Source organism: Salvia splendens, chromosome 6, assembly GCF_004379255.2.
Source record: "Salvia splendens isolate huo1 chromosome 6, SspV2, whole genome shotgun sequence".
In the NCBI taxonomy this organism is placed as follows: domain Eukaryota; kingdom Viridiplantae; phylum Streptophyta; class Magnoliopsida; order Lamiales; family Lamiaceae; genus Salvia; species Salvia splendens.
In genome coordinates this window covers 7,591,846-7,611,595 of record NC_056037.1, presented here as the reverse complement: position 1 = coordinate 7,611,595, position 19,750 = coordinate 7,591,846, and the positions used below count along the sequence as shown (strand labels likewise).

General features: G+C 33.4%; 3 protein-coding genes across 4 annotated transcripts; all 3 read left to right on the top strand.

Annotated features, from left to right (window-relative positions):
• The first annotated feature begins 3,535 nt into the window (after positions 1–3,535).
• Positions 3,536–6,390, top strand: LOC121809689 (ras-related protein RABF2b-like). The gene is made up of 7 exons (XM_042210445.1): positions 3,536–3,768; positions 4,362–4,439; positions 4,542–4,709; positions 5,100–5,148; positions 5,445–5,518; positions 5,736–5,829; positions 6,074–6,390. Exons 1-7 carry the CDS (start codon positions 3,730–3,732, stop codon positions 6,172–6,174), a joined length of 603 nt encoding a protein of 200 aa, XP_042066379.1. The 5' UTR covers positions 3,536–3,729; the 3' UTR covers positions 6,175–6,390.
• Positions 6,391–10,385: 3,995 nt separating this feature from the next.
• Positions 10,386–12,055, top strand: LOC121807492 (probable aspartyl protease At4g16563). The gene has a single exon (XM_042207730.1). The coding sequence runs from the start codon at positions 10,453–10,455 to the stop codon at positions 11,779–11,781; it is 1,329 nt and encodes a 442-aa protein (XP_042063664.1). The 5' UTR covers positions 10,386–10,452; the 3' UTR covers positions 11,782–12,055.
• Positions 12,056–12,367: 312 nt separating this feature from the next.
• On the top strand, positions 12,368–14,493 carry LOC121809395 (transcription termination factor MTEF18, mitochondrial-like). Of its 2 annotated transcripts, XM_042209987.1 has the most exons (2): positions 12,373–12,459; positions 12,826–14,493. In XM_042209987.1, the coding sequence occupies exons 1-2, from the start codon at positions 12,384–12,386 to the stop codon at positions 14,379–14,381; spliced, it is 1,632 nt and encodes a 543-aa protein (XP_042065921.1). In that variant the 5' UTR covers positions 12,373–12,383; the 3' UTR covers positions 14,382–14,493. The 2 variants fall into 2 exon arrangements, with proteins under 2 accessions (XP_042065920.1, XP_042065921.1); XM_042209986.1 differs by having other exon boundaries at positions 12,368–14,493.
• The last annotated feature ends 5,257 nt before the right edge of the window (positions 14,494–19,750 follow it).

The window sequence follows — 19,750 nt, the reverse complement described above, 5'->3', positions numbered from 1 at the left end:
TATTTTATTCGATATATTTCATAATACTATACATCATGCTCTGTAAATAATACTATACATCATCTACGTAAATAATACATCATGCACCTAATACACATCTACGTAAATAATACTATACATCATGCTCTGTTAGTTGTCCCTAAATAAACCATTGTATATACGATTTTATTCAGTATACAAACTAATTTATTTTCCAAAGGGTGGCGACACATTGGAATTATGTTATTCAATTTGTGGAAACTGATGATTTGCCTAACTCTAAAAGACATCATAATAAATATATGTCGAGTCCCACCAAAATATTCATCTCCTAATGTGATGATCATTGAATTTTAATGGGGTGTTTTGGTGACCAAACTTCACTATAAAAGTTTGACCAACTAATATTATGTAGTATGATATCTTCAATTTTATTCCTTTGAACCGCTAAAGTTAGTTGTACAATAATTGACTAGCTAGCTCATTCAATTGCTTAATTTTAACTTATTAGGTTTCACCCAACTATCATCAATTATTTTCCATTACGATAATAATTTGTTTCCGTCTAAAATTATTATCGCATGCAAACGCTAGCCTTCCGCTGCCACAGATTGATGTTAAAAAAAATCGAAATTCAAGATTTTGAATAAAATGATATATCAAAGGGAAGAATTTGTGAACAATAATTTAAATTAAGCATTATATATAATTAGGGAGATAATCAAAATATAACTAATATTAAGTGCATAACTAGAGAACAAATCTCAATCATTGGATCAAAATGATCTAGTTCACTATAGGGGCGTTTTAGTTCACAATATGAATTTGAAAAACATCATTATAGTGAAGTATTTACTCCGTGAAGGATTTAGTTCACTGTAATGGCATTTTGGTTCACTCCTTCGTGTAGTGAACTAAATCACTCTTATAGTGAACTAAATGGCTCTTATACTAAACTAAATTCGTGTTATCTAGTTATGCATTTAAGTAGTAATAAACTAAACTAAATCACTACTCATTGTGATAAACAAATAAACCGCATCCATTTATTGATTAATGAAGCCCAACTGAATTTTAAGAAGTCCAGCAAATGAAGGACCTAACTCACTGACTCACTCTATGTTTTCGTGCTTGTACCAATTGCCTATTTTTGGTGTAGATGTATTCGCCATTGACAAGAAAAATTATGTCAATTTAAAAAAAAATCAATTACAGTTGAACTTAATTAGGATGATATATACCTATGTATGAAACACATAATATCCAACACGTTATAATATATAACTCTTCTATATTATGATAGTAATATGGGTCTCAATATCTAATTAGAGAGCAATGTCATTCAATGACTTCTTTCACCTAGATATTGCAACCAAGGATAGTGTTAGAATAATAAATATCAATACAAACTCACATAGACATATGTATATCATTTTAAATCTATGTTATATATACTCGTATTATTGTATTAATATTTTTAATATATTGAATTAATTAATTATTTAAGTTATCAAATTAATCTAGTTATCATTTATTACGCCTAGAATATCGCTACCAGTAATCAATCATGCTAGACTGCTACAGGATTATTAATCTAATCTGAATATTAATAAATTCTAGTTGTTACACATCTATATACAGCATATACGTAATATGTATATGTCATTTATATAAACGAATAACTCAATCAAGCATACACAAACATACAATATGCACGAAAATACACTCATTGTCCTAAAAAAATGGAAAAATAAATTAAGTAGTTTATATTGATGATAATACGTGAGGAAATATTGTACTATTGTAACTAATTAATGGTACAAAATAAATGAAAGCACCGAACATGGTGCGAGAACAATTCCATTCTCATATTATCAAAGAAAATGAAAGATTTTTATTAGGTATTATAGATTATTGTAAATAAAACCCTCAGAGCATCCGTAGTGGCGTCTCGTCACTTAGCTCGTGGGGGAGGGGCGGGACACGGGCTGTTTCGCCAAGCGCGTCGGCCACGTGGCGAGCAGCGGTTGGGGCGGGACACCCACTCGCCGGCTGTGCAAGTGGGCGTCGATTTAGGTTATTTTAATTATTTTTAAAAAAAAATTAATAATAAAAAATATAAATATAATTTTGACCTTTTTTCGGCCATTTTTTTACCGTTTTTTTCTTTTCTTTTTTCCCCACATTCATCTATAAATAACACTACCCACACAATTTCCCCACCATTTTAAATTATGTCTTTTTGATTTTTTGGATTTTAATTATGTATTTTTTTATTTTCTTAGGATTTTAATTATGTGTTTTTTATTTTTTTAGGATTTTAAATTGTAATTTTTTTTATTTAATGAAGTGCGTTTTTATTAATTGAATTTGTTGGAAATAAAAATAAAAAATGAAATTGAATGAATAGTTAATGGATGAGATGGTTAAGAGATGGATGAATGCAGATGTTGTCTCTTAGTTAAGAGATGGGGTAAAAAGTGCAGTGGGCTCATGAATAGTGAAGGGATGAGACGGTTAAGAGACGGTATTGAGACACGGACGTGGATGGCCTCATATTAAAGAAAGTGATTTATATTCCAAATTAAGTTATCAATTTATGTTCAATTAAGCTTCAAATATCTGTTTTTCTGTCGACTTGCTTAGGAGAACTTTTCAATTGGAACATTTCGTGAGTTACTCACTCCGTCTCATTGTAAGTGAGTCGTATTACGTTTTAGATTATCCCATTGTAGCGGTGTCATTTCATATTTTTAGCAAAACACACACACACACATGTTTTTACTTTTTTTATTTTCTCTTCATCTTTGCAATTTATTTTCTCTCCAATTAAAATCACCTTCAATGATACATTAAACCTCAAAATAAATTAGACAATTAGAACTAATGGTACTCCAAAACCAATTTCATATTAAATTTTGTAGTAAAATATTAACTTTAGGTTTACATTAAAACAAACTCAAATCACTTTTTCGAATTTTGTCAGTAAAAAAGGTAGTTGATTAAGCATATTCATTTAGTTTGAGTTTAGCCTAGATGGTTGGAGTAAAATCATAATTTGATTTGATATTTACATTAAAATAAGTTTGAGTGTTTGCTCGTGCCAAAAAAGAAATACATCTACTACAGATGACGGATGCACACTTTTTTAAGAATGAGCATTCAGATTTCGAATTTCAGATTAAATTTTTGTCCAATTCGATTTGATCTGAAATTCAAAATTTTATGAAAAATGAATTTAGTCCAATTTGAATGGTTCGAAAATCTGAATCCAAAAATCTAAAATTCAAACGATAAAATCCAATCCGAAAATTGATAAAAAAAAAATCTGAAAATACAATACCAAAAATTTGAAAATTTTAAAAATTCAATACCAAATCCGAAAATCTATGTACTAAATACAATTAGAATTGTTAAACACACATAATAAGTTAGATTTATAATTATGATTATAAACCTTTACGGAATTCGTATTACATCCGATTTTAATATATCTGATACAATCTGAACATCGGGAATTTTAAAAAGTCCAAGCTGAACCAAAAATTCGAACTGAGTTTTAAATTTCGATTTTGTTCGAATTGAATTTTAATATTTTTAATATTTCTAATATTTGTCTACCCTTACCTTCTTCCAAACGTCGACTGTAATCCTCTTTTTTCACTATAATCAATTCCAATAAAACGATTCAATTTTCAGCTGCCCACACGCAGAATTCAGCTGCTGATTAGTGCGTGATTGTTGCTATTCATGGCTTCCACCGGAAATAAGAGCATCAACGCCAAACTGGTTTCTGCTACTCCTTCCGGCTCGTTTTCCCTTTTTCCTCTAGTTCACTTTAATTTTGATATAATTTCACCGGTTTTGGCGATTGTGATTGTTTTCGTTTGAAAATTGGTGCTATATGTTGATTCCTCTGATACAGATCTCTCCTTGTTGACATTAAAGGAGCGAAAATTGTGCCAATTTTGTACTATTATTTGTTGTTGATATCAGTTCTTCATCGATAACTAGATCACTTCCTGAAACAATATTTGATTTCACAATTGAAATGGGACGCAACTTTGAATCAGAGATGATCAATAATATCAAGATCTATTTTCTCCTGCTTAGGTTTGCAGATTGATATTGAAATTTTGATGTATATTGATCTTTTAAGTTTTTTTTTTCAGATTGATATATTTCCCATTAAATACAGGAGAAAATAATTGCAGTTTATATAAATTGGGTTCCCCTAAATCGTAACTATAAATTGGATCATTATGTCAAGACTTGACAATAAATAAACCACTGTTTGTTCTTTATGCTGGTTTCTCAGCTGAACTTATTGCTAATGTGGATGATGTTTTTTACTTTTTTTTTCATTTATTTTTTGGCTTCAGGTGCTTCTTGGAGATGTAGGAGCTGGAAAATCTAGTTTAGTTTTGCGTTTTGTGAAAGGGCACTTCGTTGAGTTTCAGGTGTGTATATAAAACACTGTCACTGTCATGTAATTTGATAGGCGCATTGCATCATAACCTCTTCTTGATCTGATGATTGACTCGATCCATTTCTTGCTGTAGGAATCAACTATAGGTGCTGCATTTTTTTCACAAACAGTTGCTGTGAATGATGCAACTGTAAAGTTTGAAATATGGGACACGGCAGGTCAAGAAAGATACCACAGCTTAGCTCCGATGTATTATAGAGGAGCTGCTGCTGCGATAATTGTTTATGATGTAACAAACCAAGTAAGTGCTGGCCGCTTAACAATCAAGTTATTGATTGTTGTGTTAGTTTTGATTGAAATTTATTTTTGAGTGATGTCTGTATAGTGGATCTTAAACTCACCAATTTTGTTTCATGAATAGTTTGAAATGAACATATTGATCTCAATTAGCCCTTTGAATATTTCAATCTAAGTACAATGAACTGAGTTCTGTGTAGTTTCTAATAAGCAAGTTAGTCTGTCATGAGCTGATCCAGCAGTTACTCTGAGTGAGTGTGATGGTACATTATTAGTTAGTTCTCCTCCATTTCCATTCCTCATTGATAGCGAGGTGCCACTAATCAATCTGTAAGGTGGAGATTTTCAGGACACCTAATTTTCATCTACTTATGCAATTTTTTTTGTTCTGTAGGCATCCTTTGATCGGGCCAAAAAATGGGTCGAGGAGCTCAAAGCACAAGGTAAATACCATCTTTTGATGCATATTTGGCTTCTGCTATTTCTGGTATCCCATTCCGATGTTCTGCTTCAAAGTGAAACTGGACTTTGCATGAGGCTAAGAAGTCGGGCTGTTTGTATTATTTGCTGACCAAAGTAATAGGAGTCGATGGGGTTATGTTGTTGCTGCATTAGAGAGTCATCTAACCATCTGTCTGGTTTTTCTTCGGGGATGTTTTACTTTTCTCACTTTCTATAAAAAATTTGTAGAAAACGCTGAATTTGATTGTGTTCACACCCTTTTTCCTTGTGGCATTAGGCAACCCAAATATGGTCATGGCTCTTGCTGGGAACAAATCAGATCTGTTGGATGCGAAAAAAGTGGAACCCGAGGCAAGCATCTCTCTTTCTTCTTAAATATACTCATTGAGTACCTGCTTTTAGCTTAATTGCGCGACTTCTACCACTTCTCTAAGTCTATTGCCACTCATATCCTCGTTAGAAATGGTGGTTTTGGTGTTAATGAACTTGTAACTCCTAAAATTGATCTTCATCATTTGCCTTCATCATCTATGTTGTTGTAGATTAATTGGTTGTAATATTACTGCAGGATGCACGAACCTATGCAGAGGTGAATGGTCTTTTCTTCATGGAGACATCAGCGAAGACAGCAACTAATGTCAATGACCTGTTTCATGAGATAGGTAAAGCACTCGAATTAGAAAGCTGTTTAAAATTTATCATATCCTGATGGTCAGATATTCTGATTCAAGCCCGACAGATATGTAATTTGTGTTTGGATCCGAGCATGACATGACTCCTCTGACTGTCTTATAACATAGGAGCTGAATGCTTAGCTTTCTTTGCAATAAACATCACTATAAATATGAGATATGCTTGGCTAAGACTACATTTGATATATGTTGAAACTGTTCTCATGCTCAACAGCGAAGAGATTGCCTCGTCTGCAGCCAGTGCCGAACCCATCAGGCATGGTCCTTGTGGATCGAACAGCAGAGAGGCCAGCCAGTGCTTCGTGTTGCTCTTAAGAGCTAAGGTGGACCCCTTGCCCTCGTTATCTACAAGTCATGTCATGCTATCGTGTTGTGTCATAAAATTCTTTGATGGATATAGCATGTGTATCGTTACGTTCATTCATAAATATTTGTACAGGATTTCAACTGCTGTGACATCTACTTTCTCTTTTCTGGAAGTAGCTCGACTGAAAGAGAGAAGTTTGTGTGTTAAAATGTTGAAATTTTTTAGATTCGTTTCTTATTCAGCTACCTAGATTTTGTCTTTGCATAGTTTGCATATTTCATAACTACTCCATGTTTTTAGATTATAAAAATCTTTTTGTTGGCAAAACAGGGAAACTAAACAGACTATGGTTTTTTTAAGGATATAACCCTTTATAGGGATGTTTATAGGGATGTGATTAATTGCTAACTCATCTATTAATTGTTAATTATAAATAATTTAAGACCATATGATTTTAGAGATTTAATGGTCTATAAATTGTCACGTGTGATTTCGTTTTTTATTTTTTATACATTAAAAAATAATAACTACTCCGTATCAATTTAGGGTTTAAGAGCACAAGATCAATATAGTAAGTTAAATATATCAACACGAAGACATGACAATGTGAACACAATTTCATATTGACATTGTATAAGTACTATATTATGTAAGTTATATTGATATAAAGCTGCTTTACAAAATTTATGAATATTTATGAAAATTTATCAAATTTTAACATCAAAACATATGCATATAGGATCTCTTGAGAATCCTTATAAAATTATATTTAATTTGATACATGTTGTAAAAAAAATAATCTAAATCGAGATAGTTATATATATTTAAAGTTTTAAGATATTAGTTATAGCTAATTTGTTGTTAATTGACATTGATAATCTAATTGATATTTTTTGTGCATAATATTGATACTCGGGGCTGAATGAAGATCTAATGCATATCATTTAATTATAGTTAATAATTTAAGGGTGTTGTTAGCAATATAACACACACGCCCTTTATATTTGTATTTATTCACGTTCAATATTTTGTAAAAAAGCACACTGCTTATTTATACTTAGTAGAGACCCATGAACCTTTAATTCAATACTTCTTCCTTCTGAGCAAATAACTGAGCCCAAATATACGAATAGTGTTGCGTTTGTTTTAGCATAAACATAACATCAATCCTTCCTTGTTTCCGTAAAATGCACCTATTCTTGTCTATAAATTGGGATATGATACAGTAATACGCATAAAAAACATTGCACGATGTATAAGGAATCTCGGATTCCTATCCACTTAAATTCATAAAGCGCTACTTAATCGAAAAAATAATGACCAACTTTCAAATATCATGCATCTTGAAATTGCACAATGGGGGTACAATTATATTTAATGTAACCCATTAAGTAGCGTGCTGATTTTATAAGACAAGTTTATGGCTAGATAGCAATCATAGCATCTCACAATTGAATTGCACCAACGCCTTCTAAATAAAGCTCTTTTATAGTAGTACTAATTTAGGGTAGAGGGTAGATGTCTTGTCTATCTTCGAGTTTTATGAATAAAAATGACTTTATCATGTTTAGTTTATTTATATTTACTATCAAATTACCTAAGTGTACCACATTTGCAAACTAGTACTCCCTCCGTCCCTCAGTAGTAGAGACGTTTCATTTTGAACACTCGTTTTTAAAAAATGATAGTTAAAGTTGAGAGAAAAAATAAAGTAAGAGGAAATAATATAAAGAATAGTCTTCTCTATATTATTCTCTCACTTGTTTTACATTTTTTCTACTTTAATTATTTATTATCATTTTTCCAAAACAAGTGCTGAAAATGAAACGCCTCTACTGCAAGGGACGGAGGGAGTATTATACAAAATCGATCAAGATTTATATCGAATACGATTAAGTGGCAATTGCAGTATTTCTTTGTAAAACTAGGGTTAAAAAAATAGATTGGCAACATATATAAGAAAGTGAGTGCAGGCAGTTACTCCCTCCGTCCCCGATTAAGAGTCACTCTTTTCCATTTCGGTCCATCCCCGATTAAGAGTCACTCCTCCTACTTACTATATTTGGACATTCAAAATACCCTAAAAGTCAAAGAGGTCCCACATTTCACTACCTAACTCCATTTATTACACCACATATTTAAACACTTCCTTAAAACTCGTGCCCGGTCAAAGAGTGACTCCTAATTGGGGACGGAGAGAGTATTATTTGGTTGATTATGTGGTACTAGGATATTGGCGTCATCCACCATATACAAATTAATTAAATGAATTTAATGATTAAAAAGTTATTGCAAGTACAATATATGGGCTTTTTAACAGATAATCTGCTAGCTTTTCCACTCATACTATAATGTTTTTCTCTTCTTTTTAAAGCTAAAGGACATATTAATATTAGTATTATAATGTTAATGATATGATAGTGTAATGGTATTTGCTTTTCTAGAAATAGTATAAAGTACAACATGGCAATCTACTTTGAGCAAGTAGATATACGACAAAGATTTAAAAATAAATTGAGGAAGTTTGCATCATCTCCACATCATCACCTACCAAGTTGCGTGTGCATAAATTTGTTTACGACATGATAATAGTATGATTTAATTTAGTTATATACTTATTCACCAATCATTATATTAACATTTTCCCATGTATAACTAAAACATACTGGTCCAAGATAATAGTATACATCTTTTCCTTCAATAAAATTATTGGTTAAGATGAACATTAATTTAAAAGTAGACGTACTTACTTTTTTTTCCTGATTATATTCATAAAAAAGATAATGATTCAAGACACGTAAGAAGTCACTGCTTAGGCGAAAAAAGTTGGTCTAAATTTATAATATAAAGAAACATTCAACTATAAAGAGGAAAAGGGAAAAGACAATTAATTAATTATGCTAGAACATTCGACTGCTTCACTAATTAACAAGTACATGGCATTATATATTATACATGTATTTATGTATACAATATACATATACCATATAAATACATGTACACGCATGTATATGTTTAAGAGAAGGAAAAAAATAAATGAACTTGACAAAGGCACATGCTCGCCAAGAAATCACACATCGGAATCCTTTTTAAAATTGGTTCAAATACATGTTACCTAGTTTTTGACCTAATTTCAATGATTAGTGGTAGTTAATCATTGAAAGTGGGGGAAATTGCAACATTATACCTTCAAATTATAGGCTGGAAACCTTTGTTCAAAACATAAACCTAAAATTATAGGCTTGCTTGCAGTTTATTCATCTTAATTCAGTTATCAAAGATAACCTAATTTTGATTAATCCCTTCTTCGAACTGCAAATCTTTAATTTTGATTAAGATTGGGTTACACTGCAAATCTTAATTTAAATAGGAGTAAAACTACAATCAACCTAAGTGTGTGAGGTGTTATTACACATGCAATGCTCGTGGTGAGCACTTCCGCATAACTGCAACGTTTGATGCTTTTGTCTTTATAAATTCTCTCATTTTTATTAATGTTTAGTACTACTATATAATTATTTGTGCCATCTTATTACCTATATAAAATAACATGTTTATATTCATTGAAGCAACGCCGCTTGTGCTCCTTTCTACATTAAGCATAATTATGCAGACAAAATCAGTTGGTTAAGACCAATCATTTTATTTTCCACTAAACATTCAAAATAAAATAATATTTCTCTTTTTATTTGAAATTTATACAATCACATGCATACACGCATTCATCATCTTCTCCACGCAACATTTTTTACTTGTTAGTTTGTAGATACACTTTAATTTTTAGCCAAACTTTCATTTGTGTCAAATTACACCTTTGACTCGTACAGATATTAATTTTGACGATATTTCAATATGTAAACGTTAACCATCTTAGTTTAATCATATATAAATTGCTAACGTGAAATTTTTTTTGATAACTTTACATTTTTTGCACTATAAGAAACGCTCCAATTAAATCCCAAAAGATATTTAATCGGTTGGAATCTACGTGTTTTCTTGCGGCGTTACTTAGAAATGAAATATACCCTCTCAAAACAATATGATATATGAAATCTTGGTTAAATAAGCCAATGAGTTGTTTATTTGGACCACAATCATGTCTAATTGTCTATATAAATAGAGGGACATGCTTGTTTAAAACAATATCATCACCTTTCACAAATTCCAGAAGTCTAAGATAATATTGAAGAAATACTTGTTCGATCATGTCGTTAGACATTATCACAACCTTCAACTTTCTCTTCCTCGTTGCAACCCTAACTTTTGCAAATTCCCGTGCAAGAGAAATGACGAACCCTAAATCTCTAGTTTTAGGGTTAACTTATTCTTCTAAATCAACAATTCCTACCCCAAAATCAGCCACAAGAGTGCTTGATATGACGGAGCCACTCAAAGAAGTTAGAGATGGATACGTCATATCCCTCAATTTAGGCACACCCCCTCAAACTATTCAAGTCTATCTAGACACGGGAAGCGACCTAACCTGGGTGCCATGTGGCAATCTTTCGTTCGATTGCCTAGATTGCAACGATTATAGAAATAACAAGTTCACCACTAGTTTCTCCCCTTCCCGCTCCTCCTCTTCCTCTCGAGATTCGTGTTCTAGTACTTTCTGTATGGATATCCATAGCTCAGACAACCCATTTGACCCTTGTACAATGTCGGGGTGCTCATTGACCACCCTAGTTCGGTCCACATGTAACCGGCCATGCCCTTCATTTGCCTACACCTATGGTGATGGCATCGTCACCGGAACCCTCTCTAGGGACATTCTTAGAGTTCATGCAAGTAACCCTAATTCAACACGGGAAATTACAGGGTTTTGTTTTGGTTGCGTTGGCGCAACATATAGAGAGCCTATAGGAATTGCAGGGTTTGGAAAAGGCCCACTTTCCCTACCATCACAATTAGGGTTTCTCCAAAAGGGTTTCTCCCATTGCTTCTTGCCTTTCAAATATGCAAATAACCCTAATATTTCAAGCCCTTTGATTGTAGGAGACCTAGCCATAACCTCAAAAGACTACCTACAATTCACTCCAATGTTGAAAAGTCCAATGTACCCCAACTTTTACTACATTGGACTAGAAGCCATAACTGTGGGAAACACCACTCCAACACAAGTACCCTTAAACCTAAGAGGGTTCGACTCTGCTGGGAATGGGGGGATGATCATAGACTCAGGCACGACTTATACACACTTACCAGAACCATTCTACTCACAACTTGTAGAAACCCTAGAGGCAGCCATAACCTACCCGCGAGCCACTCAGGTAGAGGAGAGATCGGGGTTTAGTCTCTGCTACCACGTGCCATGCCAGTTCAACAACATTCTTGGTGCTGATGATCTACCTCCCATAACCTTCCATTTCTTGAAAAATGCGAGCCTCACTCTCCCACAAGGGAACTCGTTCTATGCGATGGGCGCTCCAAGCAACTCAACCGTGGTCAAGTGCTTGCTCTTCCAAAGCATGGATGATGAGATTGACCACCACTATGGGCCAGCTGGGGTTTTTGGAAGCTTCCAGCAGCAGAATGTGGAAGTTGTTTATGATTTGGACAAGGAGAGAATTGGATTCCAAGTTGCTGACTGTGCAATGGCTGCAGTTTCTAGTTAGCAGTCTTTTTTCAGTTGAGATTTTTACCTTTTTCTTGTGTGTTTTTTTATAATCCTTTTGCAATATTCTATGTTCATGTGTTTCATGTAAGATTCCCTAATGCTACAACGGTGCCGGTGTGGATGATTGATGCACTCAATCCTAGCTGGAATCGAAGAAGCAAGAGATCTACTTTACTGTTTACAGGTTGTAATCGCTAATTCTCTGCTCAAAACAAATGAGTATGAGATTATCAATATTACAGTTGTTCAAGCAAGACTGCATTTTTCTCTTATTTTGTACTCCGACTTCTTTTTTATAAAAAACATATATAATATTTGAACACATTAATTTTAATTATGATTAATCTAATTGTTGTTAAATTAAATAAGGGTTTAGGGGTTTTTTTAATCGGTTAAGTAAACCATAATGTGTTTTCACAAATTTCAGTACTAATTTATTTGATACTTTGGATTCTTGAAACTGTGAATTATTGGGCTGATCTAGTCAAACGAATGGGCCTTAGTTTTAAAATAATCTACCAAGTTGGGCCTATTAAAATCCCTAAAGCCTATGATTTTAACTTTTGGTACATAACCCTAAATAAAAAAATTCCAATCTTGATGAATCGATGTTATGAGTCAAATTTCGTCCCGAGTAGAAATGCAATTAACTTTGATTTCAGGAAACCGTTTGCCTGTAAGTAGCTGAAGTTTGTTTTTTCTACCTACTAATTTAAGCAAAAGTTATGATTTCGCATGTTTCTTGTTCTAGATTCTTGCCTTAGAGAAGCGAATTTATCTCCTAGGATTTGTTTCTGTTTGGTTACAAAATAACCCATGTTGCTTCGAAAAGTAAGAATATCTGTGAGCTTGAAAATGATTACTGGTCTCAACAATCTCGTATTGTCCCCTGTTAGTGATAAAAATCTTATCTTTTTGCAAAGCCCTCAATTTTACACAGCTTCAAGAATTCAATTTTTGCACAGTTCAAAGCCAATTTCAAACAATTCGAATCAATTTGTGCCTAAATCCGTAGCTCAGTCATCTATTACCCTATCCACAGATGGGATTCGGCGGCCTGTGAAAGCTGATGCACAGGCTGCATTGTTTGACTACCTGCATACCACTAGGGGATTGAGTTTTCTTGATTCTGAGCATATCAGCAAGAATTCGCCTCGGTTTCTCGAGGGCCTGTTGGCCAAGGTTGATTCTGAGAAGGATGTTTTGAGGGCATTGACTAAGTTCTTTAGGTACCATCCCATTAATGAGTTTGAGCCCTTCTTCGAGAGTATGGGCTTGAGCGAGAGAGAGTATGCGCCTTTTCTTCCCCAAGAGTTGATATTTCTTAGTGATGATGAGCTCTTGCTTGATAACTACCACACCCTTAGTAGTTATGGTTTGCCTAGATGTGAGATAGGTAGGTTGTTTAAGGAAGTCAATGAGATATTTAGATACGAATATGGTGTGTTGGATATGAAATTAAGGGCTTACGAGCAGTTGGGATTGAGAAGGTCGAATGTGATAAAGCTTGTGAGTTGTAGTCCTCAACTTTTGGCTGGTGAAGTTGATAATGCGTTTGTAACAGTTCTTGAGAGAATGAAGGAATTGGGGTTTGATAGTAATTGGATTGTTGGACATTTGTCCAGCAAAAACACGTATAATTGGAATAGGATGCTAGAAACGCTGTGTTTTCTTCAAGAGCTAGGCTTTAGTGATGTGCAGATGGAGGCACTGTTTAGGGAAGATGCTGCATTATTGTTTGCGGGATGTGGGAAACAAGTCGATATAGTAGTCGCCTTGTTGGTCAAATTGGGCCTTAAAGTGGAGGAGGTTCTTGACTTAGTGGTAAAAAACCCGCAGATTCTTTCACCCAAGTGTGCCAAGAACTTCTCAAAAGCACTGGCTATTCTCTTGGAGATAGGAACGAAACCAGAAATCACCGTGCAGATTCTGTTGAGCCATATGGAGGTGTTGGCTTCACACTCTCTAAAAGGGCTAAAGACCGTGTTGAAGGATTTCAACGGTGATAGGCATAGCTTATGCGAGGCTCTAGAGAAGAATCCATCCACATTCTTCAACTTGGCTTTCAAAACAAAAAAAAGTGGTGCTGAGTTTGTAGCTGCAAGGAGTCCAAACAACATTGTGGAGAAAACGGATTTCTTGCTGAGACTCGGCTATGTTGAGAACTCAGAGGAGATGGTGAAAGCTCTGAAACAGTTCCGGGGCAGAGGGGATCAGCTGCAGGAGAGGTTCGACTGCCTTGTGGGGGCTGGTCTGGATTTCAACACGGTGTCGGGCATGGTGAAGCAGGCGCCAACGGTTCTGAATCAGACGAGGGACATTCTTGAGAAAAAGATGGATTGCTTGAAGAACTACTTGGGGTATCCAGTGGAATCGATCGCTAGCTTTCCATCATATCTGTGCTATGATATGAAGAGGATTAGTCTGAGATTTTCTATGTATGCTTGGCTTAGGGAGGAAGGCTATGTGAAGCCTATGTTGTCAGTGAGCACACTTCTTGCTTGCTCTGACGCCCGATTCGTAAAATATTACGTGGATATACATCCTAATGGTCCAGAAATGTGGGAGAATTTGAAGAGATCATTGGCCTCTGATTGAGATCATTTTTGTTACCTAACCATTCTTGTTTGTTGTACTACTCTAAACTTTTTTAATGTTTCTTGAGGAAAAATGGCAAATGTCAATTTATGTCTGAAATCTTGAGTGTTAACTGTGTGTGTTTTGGGGTAAAATGTGGTTAAGATGTGATGAAAATATGGAGCATCTGAAAATTGAATGGGCGCCATGTTTTTTTTTTCTTCATATTTTAATGATGGTTTAGTATGGAAAAACAAAATAAAAATAATAGTTAATCGGATTCATAATGACATAGGAGGGTACTAGTATTTGAGCTGTAAATCAAATTAAATTACGTGATTTATGTATGACAAAATTTAATTCAACTCTAGCTTGATAATTAAAAGAAAATTCAACAAGCTTTGAATATGCAACCACTCGAATCGAGCTTCATTTATTAAACAACGATTTTGGTAACCCAACGCCGCACCCAAAATAAAAGCTTGGGCCTCAATACCAATTAATTTAGGAGTTACTACATTATTTTATCTTTTCAGTTAAAATTTAAAAATATTATTGTACTCCATAGTATTTATTTTGCAATCAATCCAATTAAAAAAAAATAAAAAAAGTACAGCAGTCAGTGTAACATGAGTTATTTATTTATTTTTTTAATAACATGAGGTTGCTAACCTTATGATGCTTGTGTACAAATGAATTGACTCAAATAATTGGATTGGAAAAAATGTTTTTAAAAAAAATAAAAAACCATAGCATGACCGTTAAATAATTAAATTCTCGACGTACAAATAATAGATAGCTCTCAAGTCTCAAAGAAAATTTTCATTTCAAAACCAAATTTGATCCCTCTTAAATTCAATTTTGCAGAATAATAAAGATAGACTAGAGATGTTCAGATCAAATGTAACCCAAATTCGATACGAACATACGACACCCTCTCAAGTTCAATTATAATTGCCAAAATCATTACAGAAGCAATGGTGGCATCATGCTCATCCAAGAGCAATAGCTGAGCATCCACTATAGGCGACCTTCCCCAATAGTCCCGCTCCATTTTTTGTCTATAGCCCCAATTTTTTTGTCCATAGGCGGACACTTTCAATAGCCCCGAAATTTTATAACCAATTTTCATTTTAATTTTTTCGTTTCGTTTTTAAATCAGCTGAATTGAAATAATTATAAAACGAGGTAATTGGGACCGAATATTCGTTGTATTGGCAAAGGTAAAATTATACAACGAACGTCAAAAAAAATATACAAATAAAAACACCGCCACCGTCTAATCGGTGGCGGAGTCTGATTCCAACTCCATGGCTGGGACGGAGAGCCGCCATATCCCGACGGTTGAGAAGGATAACCGCCATATCCCGACGGCTGAGAAGGATAGCCGCCATATCCCGACGGCTGAGACGAATAGCCGCCATATCCCGACGGCTGGGAAGGATTGCCGCCATATCCCGATTCGTGCGAGTCGAGGGATTCGTCGTCTCCACCGTGCATTTTTAGAGAGTGAAAGTGTAGATAGTGAATGAAGGGAGAGTGTGTAAAAATGGGGTAAATGGATGGTGGTGGAGTGGTATTTATAGGGGAAATTTTCGGAAAAAAAAAATTCAAGGGGGCGGACGCCTATCGCCTCGCGCCCCACTATAGATAGCCCCGCCTATCGCCCCGCCCCGTCCTCGCCCCCCTATCGTCGATCCATCGTCCGCCCCGTCCTCGCCCCCATTTTTTCGTCCGCCCCGGGCCGGACGTCCCTCCCACTATAGGCCGCCCCGTCGTCGCCCCCATTTTCCCTATAGTGGATGCTCCTATATTTGTATAGATAACATGATACTATTACACCCTCCGTTTCTTGGTAATAGAGGTATTTCTTTTCAGTATGTTAATTAGAGAAAATAAAATAAGAATGAAAAAAATGTATTGCTGCTAAAAATTACTACCTCCATCCCACATTAAGTGTCACATTTTGTCATTTCGGTCTGTCCCACAATAAGAGTCATATTTCTTTTTTACCATAAATGGTAAGTAGACTATACATTCCACCAACTAATTCTACTCACATTTTATTGTAAAACTAATATATATAAGTGAGACTCATAGTTCACTAACTTATTCAACCCACTTTTCTTTACATTTCTTAAAATATGTGACCACACTAAATGTGACACTTAATGTGGGACGGAGGTAGTACTATATTGGAACATCTTGATAAGTATGATCTACTACTAACACACAACTGAGGAAATACTCCATTTGTCCCACTCAATATAAACCATATTATTGAGTGGTATGAAATTTTAGGTGGAGTTATTGAATATAGTAAAATAGAAAAAATAAAATAAAACACAGTCATCTTAGACTAAGTTTATCGGCGTGGGAGGGTCGACCTCCACGTCAGAAATTCAATTAAAAAAAAAAATTAATTGACACAAGAGTCTCTCTCTCTCTTGGACCTAGGTCCGTTTCTCTCTTCCAACCGACCGAGAGGTCTCTCCACCTCTTTCACCCCTCAGCCAATGAGATTGTGCCAAATGGCACAATTTCATTGGCTGATATTATTATTTTTAATAATTAATATATTTTTAATATATTATATTAAAAAATTATAAAATTTATACCATAATTCATAATTTTTCTTCCTCTATATATAGAGACCACATTTGCTATAGTTTTGCACAAAAAAATATTATCTTTTCTCCTCCTATAATCCTTATTGTTTAGTAGAATTTCATATTTTCTAGTTTTCCTTGTTGCTAGCTATGGAGGATGATGAGGATATTATATTTTTAGTTTGTCCTTTATTACGTTTTTCGATAAATTTATAATAATAAGTATTTGATGTAATAATAATAGTATTAAAAATAATATAAAAATAAATATATAATAGTGTGGTTGGGTGGTCATTGATAAACCATGAAAATATGTGTGGTTGGGTTGGGTGAATATTAATGATGTGGAAGATGATGTGGAGGAGATAAAAATGAATTAAATATTGAAAAAGTGGATGGTTGGGTTGGGTTGGGGGTTGCTGATAAACATGGTCTTAGGGAGGAGGGCAATTTTTTAAGCTGATTACTTTTGGAGTGAGCCCATTAACTAGCGGCAGCGCGTGGCAAAGAAATGGAAGATAAACGCGTGTAATAATGGGAGGTATGAAGTTGTTTCAGCAGTTGAAGGACAAGCACTGGAATTGGTGTCTGTTGCCCTTTTAAGGATATGTCTCTTTCCCTCTATCAATTGATTTAGCGATATTTGGAGATTAATTTTTATTTGGAATAATTCAATTATAGTAAAATAATGTCAAATTTTCACGTTTGTTCTCGTTCTTCTTTTTCTAAGTTTCATATGCTATAATTACTAATTTTTACTAGTGAAGAAAGTGTTTGCCGCAATTATATAAGGTCAATGATAGAATCTATTTCGATGTTAATGATTTTATTACTTTTATCTCAAATTTTATAATTATTTCATTTTGTACTTAATTATTAATAACTGTACCAATTATATCCTTAGTTTTTAATGGCAAAACACATCTGCAGACTACAGCTACTTATGCTAATGCAGTTTGTTTTATTAAGTCCTTCTACAAATTTTTAGTTCTTGGGTCCTTGTAAGAACATTTTATTTCATATATTTTTACAATTATTTTATTTCATTAGGTCCTATTAGTGTTTAATTAAAAAGGTTTTTATACTTTCATTTTTAATGTAATTGGATATTTATTTAATGGACTTCAAAATTTAGCTAATTTTGTGTGCTAATTAATTCTATTTAAAAATTTTTAAAGATTTATTTTGGTATTAATTCAGTTGTAAAAAAACCAATGAAATAAAGTACATTACTACAAGGTTCTAGTGAAACAAAAAAAATTGTAGAAAGATCTACATAAATAAAATGAATAAGTATAAGATCCTCCTATATATTTTGCCCTGTTTTGATTCATCAATCTTATCCCTATTATTTTAAGTTGTAATATAATTTTCTATAATTAGAATTTCATTCAAATAATGGAATCGTAATATGACGTGTGATGATCTATTATTATTTCTCCAAAAAATAAGTTGTTTACAAAGATATTAATATTTTATTTTTGAAAATGATTTAATAAATTGATTCAAATTGAAAAGTATTTTGGTAGAATTAGTAACTTTAAAATCCCGTGATAAAATTGATATAATTATTAAATGATTGTAGATAATATTAATAAATTTCAAAGTTTTAAAATAAAATTGACAAAGTAAAGGTTAAGGTCTAGATAAATTCTATCGTTGACCCAATTAAATGTGATACGGAGTTTCGGCTTCGATTGTGTGTTACTAAAATATTTTCATTAACCACGACAATAAATGTTAATGCTTTCTTAATTTTGTTGGACTTTGTAATGCTTTACGTACAATATTATTAATTATTTTAGTTTGTTTGTTTAGATATCGAGAGTATACTCTCTATGTTTATAATCAACAATTTTATTTTCATTTTGTATTTATATCTTTCTTATGTGTACAATCATTCTGATGCGAGAGCTTTCAAATTACTTTCATATTTATATACCAACTTCTTCATCTTCAATATCTCTCTCTGTTCAAACTGACCACGAATTGATACAATAATATGGATGTAAGTTGAAATATTTCACGGTAGCGATTGTGTGCGCGTTAATGAAATAAAGAAACTACCTACTACTCCCTCCATCCCAAGATATTAAACTCGTATACTATTTTGGGGTGTCCCAACATACTTGAGTCATTTGTATTTATGGTAAAAATCTACTTTATTACCAACTCCACTTACACCACTGAACAACACCTCCTAAATTCTTGTGCTAAAAGAAATAAGTCTAAAATCTTGGAACGGAGGGAGTAAAATAATTGAAAGTGATATCTAAAAATGGTTTGTCAGTTCATTAAATAGGAAAACTAACAACAATTAAATGAAGGAAAACAAAGTACTATAGTAATTTTTTTTACCATTTCTAGGGCTCAAAAGCAAAATTGGAAAATAAAGATATGTTTTGTTATTTTTCATTTCCTATATACTTATGATAATATTTTTTCTAATTCAAAAACATAAAAAAAATGCAAAATGTAGTTTTCATGGACTAATTTCGAATTTCACTTCTTTAAAGTATCTGAACACACCATTTAACTAGTTTGCGCATGTTACTTGATGATGGGTTGCAACGGAATATATTTTTATGTTTATATAGTAGTAATACATTTTATTTTATAGTACTAAATTTTAATATAATAATGTGTTGCAATTTAACTGTGTAAAGTAGTCGTAAATATGATAGTTGGAAAAAAAAGTTAAAATTATTGAAGAAGATATATGAGAAGATTGGCATAGATTTGAGAGTATGGATTGGATGATATTGGAAATTATTTGAAACA

Excerpts from the sequence above, each read along its gene's own strand:
- LOC121809689 (XM_042210445.1), top strand. The coding sequence starts at position 3,730 with ATGGCTTCCACCGGAAATAAGAGCATCAACGCCAAACTG. Across the intron at positions 4,440-4,541 it reads GGCACTTCGTTGAGTTTCAG|GAATCAACTATAGGTGCTGC; the intron begins GTGTGTATATAA and ends TTCTTGCTGTAG. Across the intron at positions 4,710-5,099 it reads TTTATGATGTAACAAACCAA|GCATCCTTTGATCGGGCCAA; the intron begins GTAAGTGCTGGC and ends TTTGTTCTGTAG.
- LOC121809395 (XM_042209986.1), top strand. The coding sequence starts at position 12,600 with ATGTTGCTTCGAAAAGTAAGAATATCTGTGAGCTTGAAAATGATTACT.
- LOC121807492 (XM_042207730.1), top strand. The coding sequence starts at position 10,453 with ATGACGAACCCTAAATCTCTAGTTTTAGGGTTAACTTATTCTTCTAAA.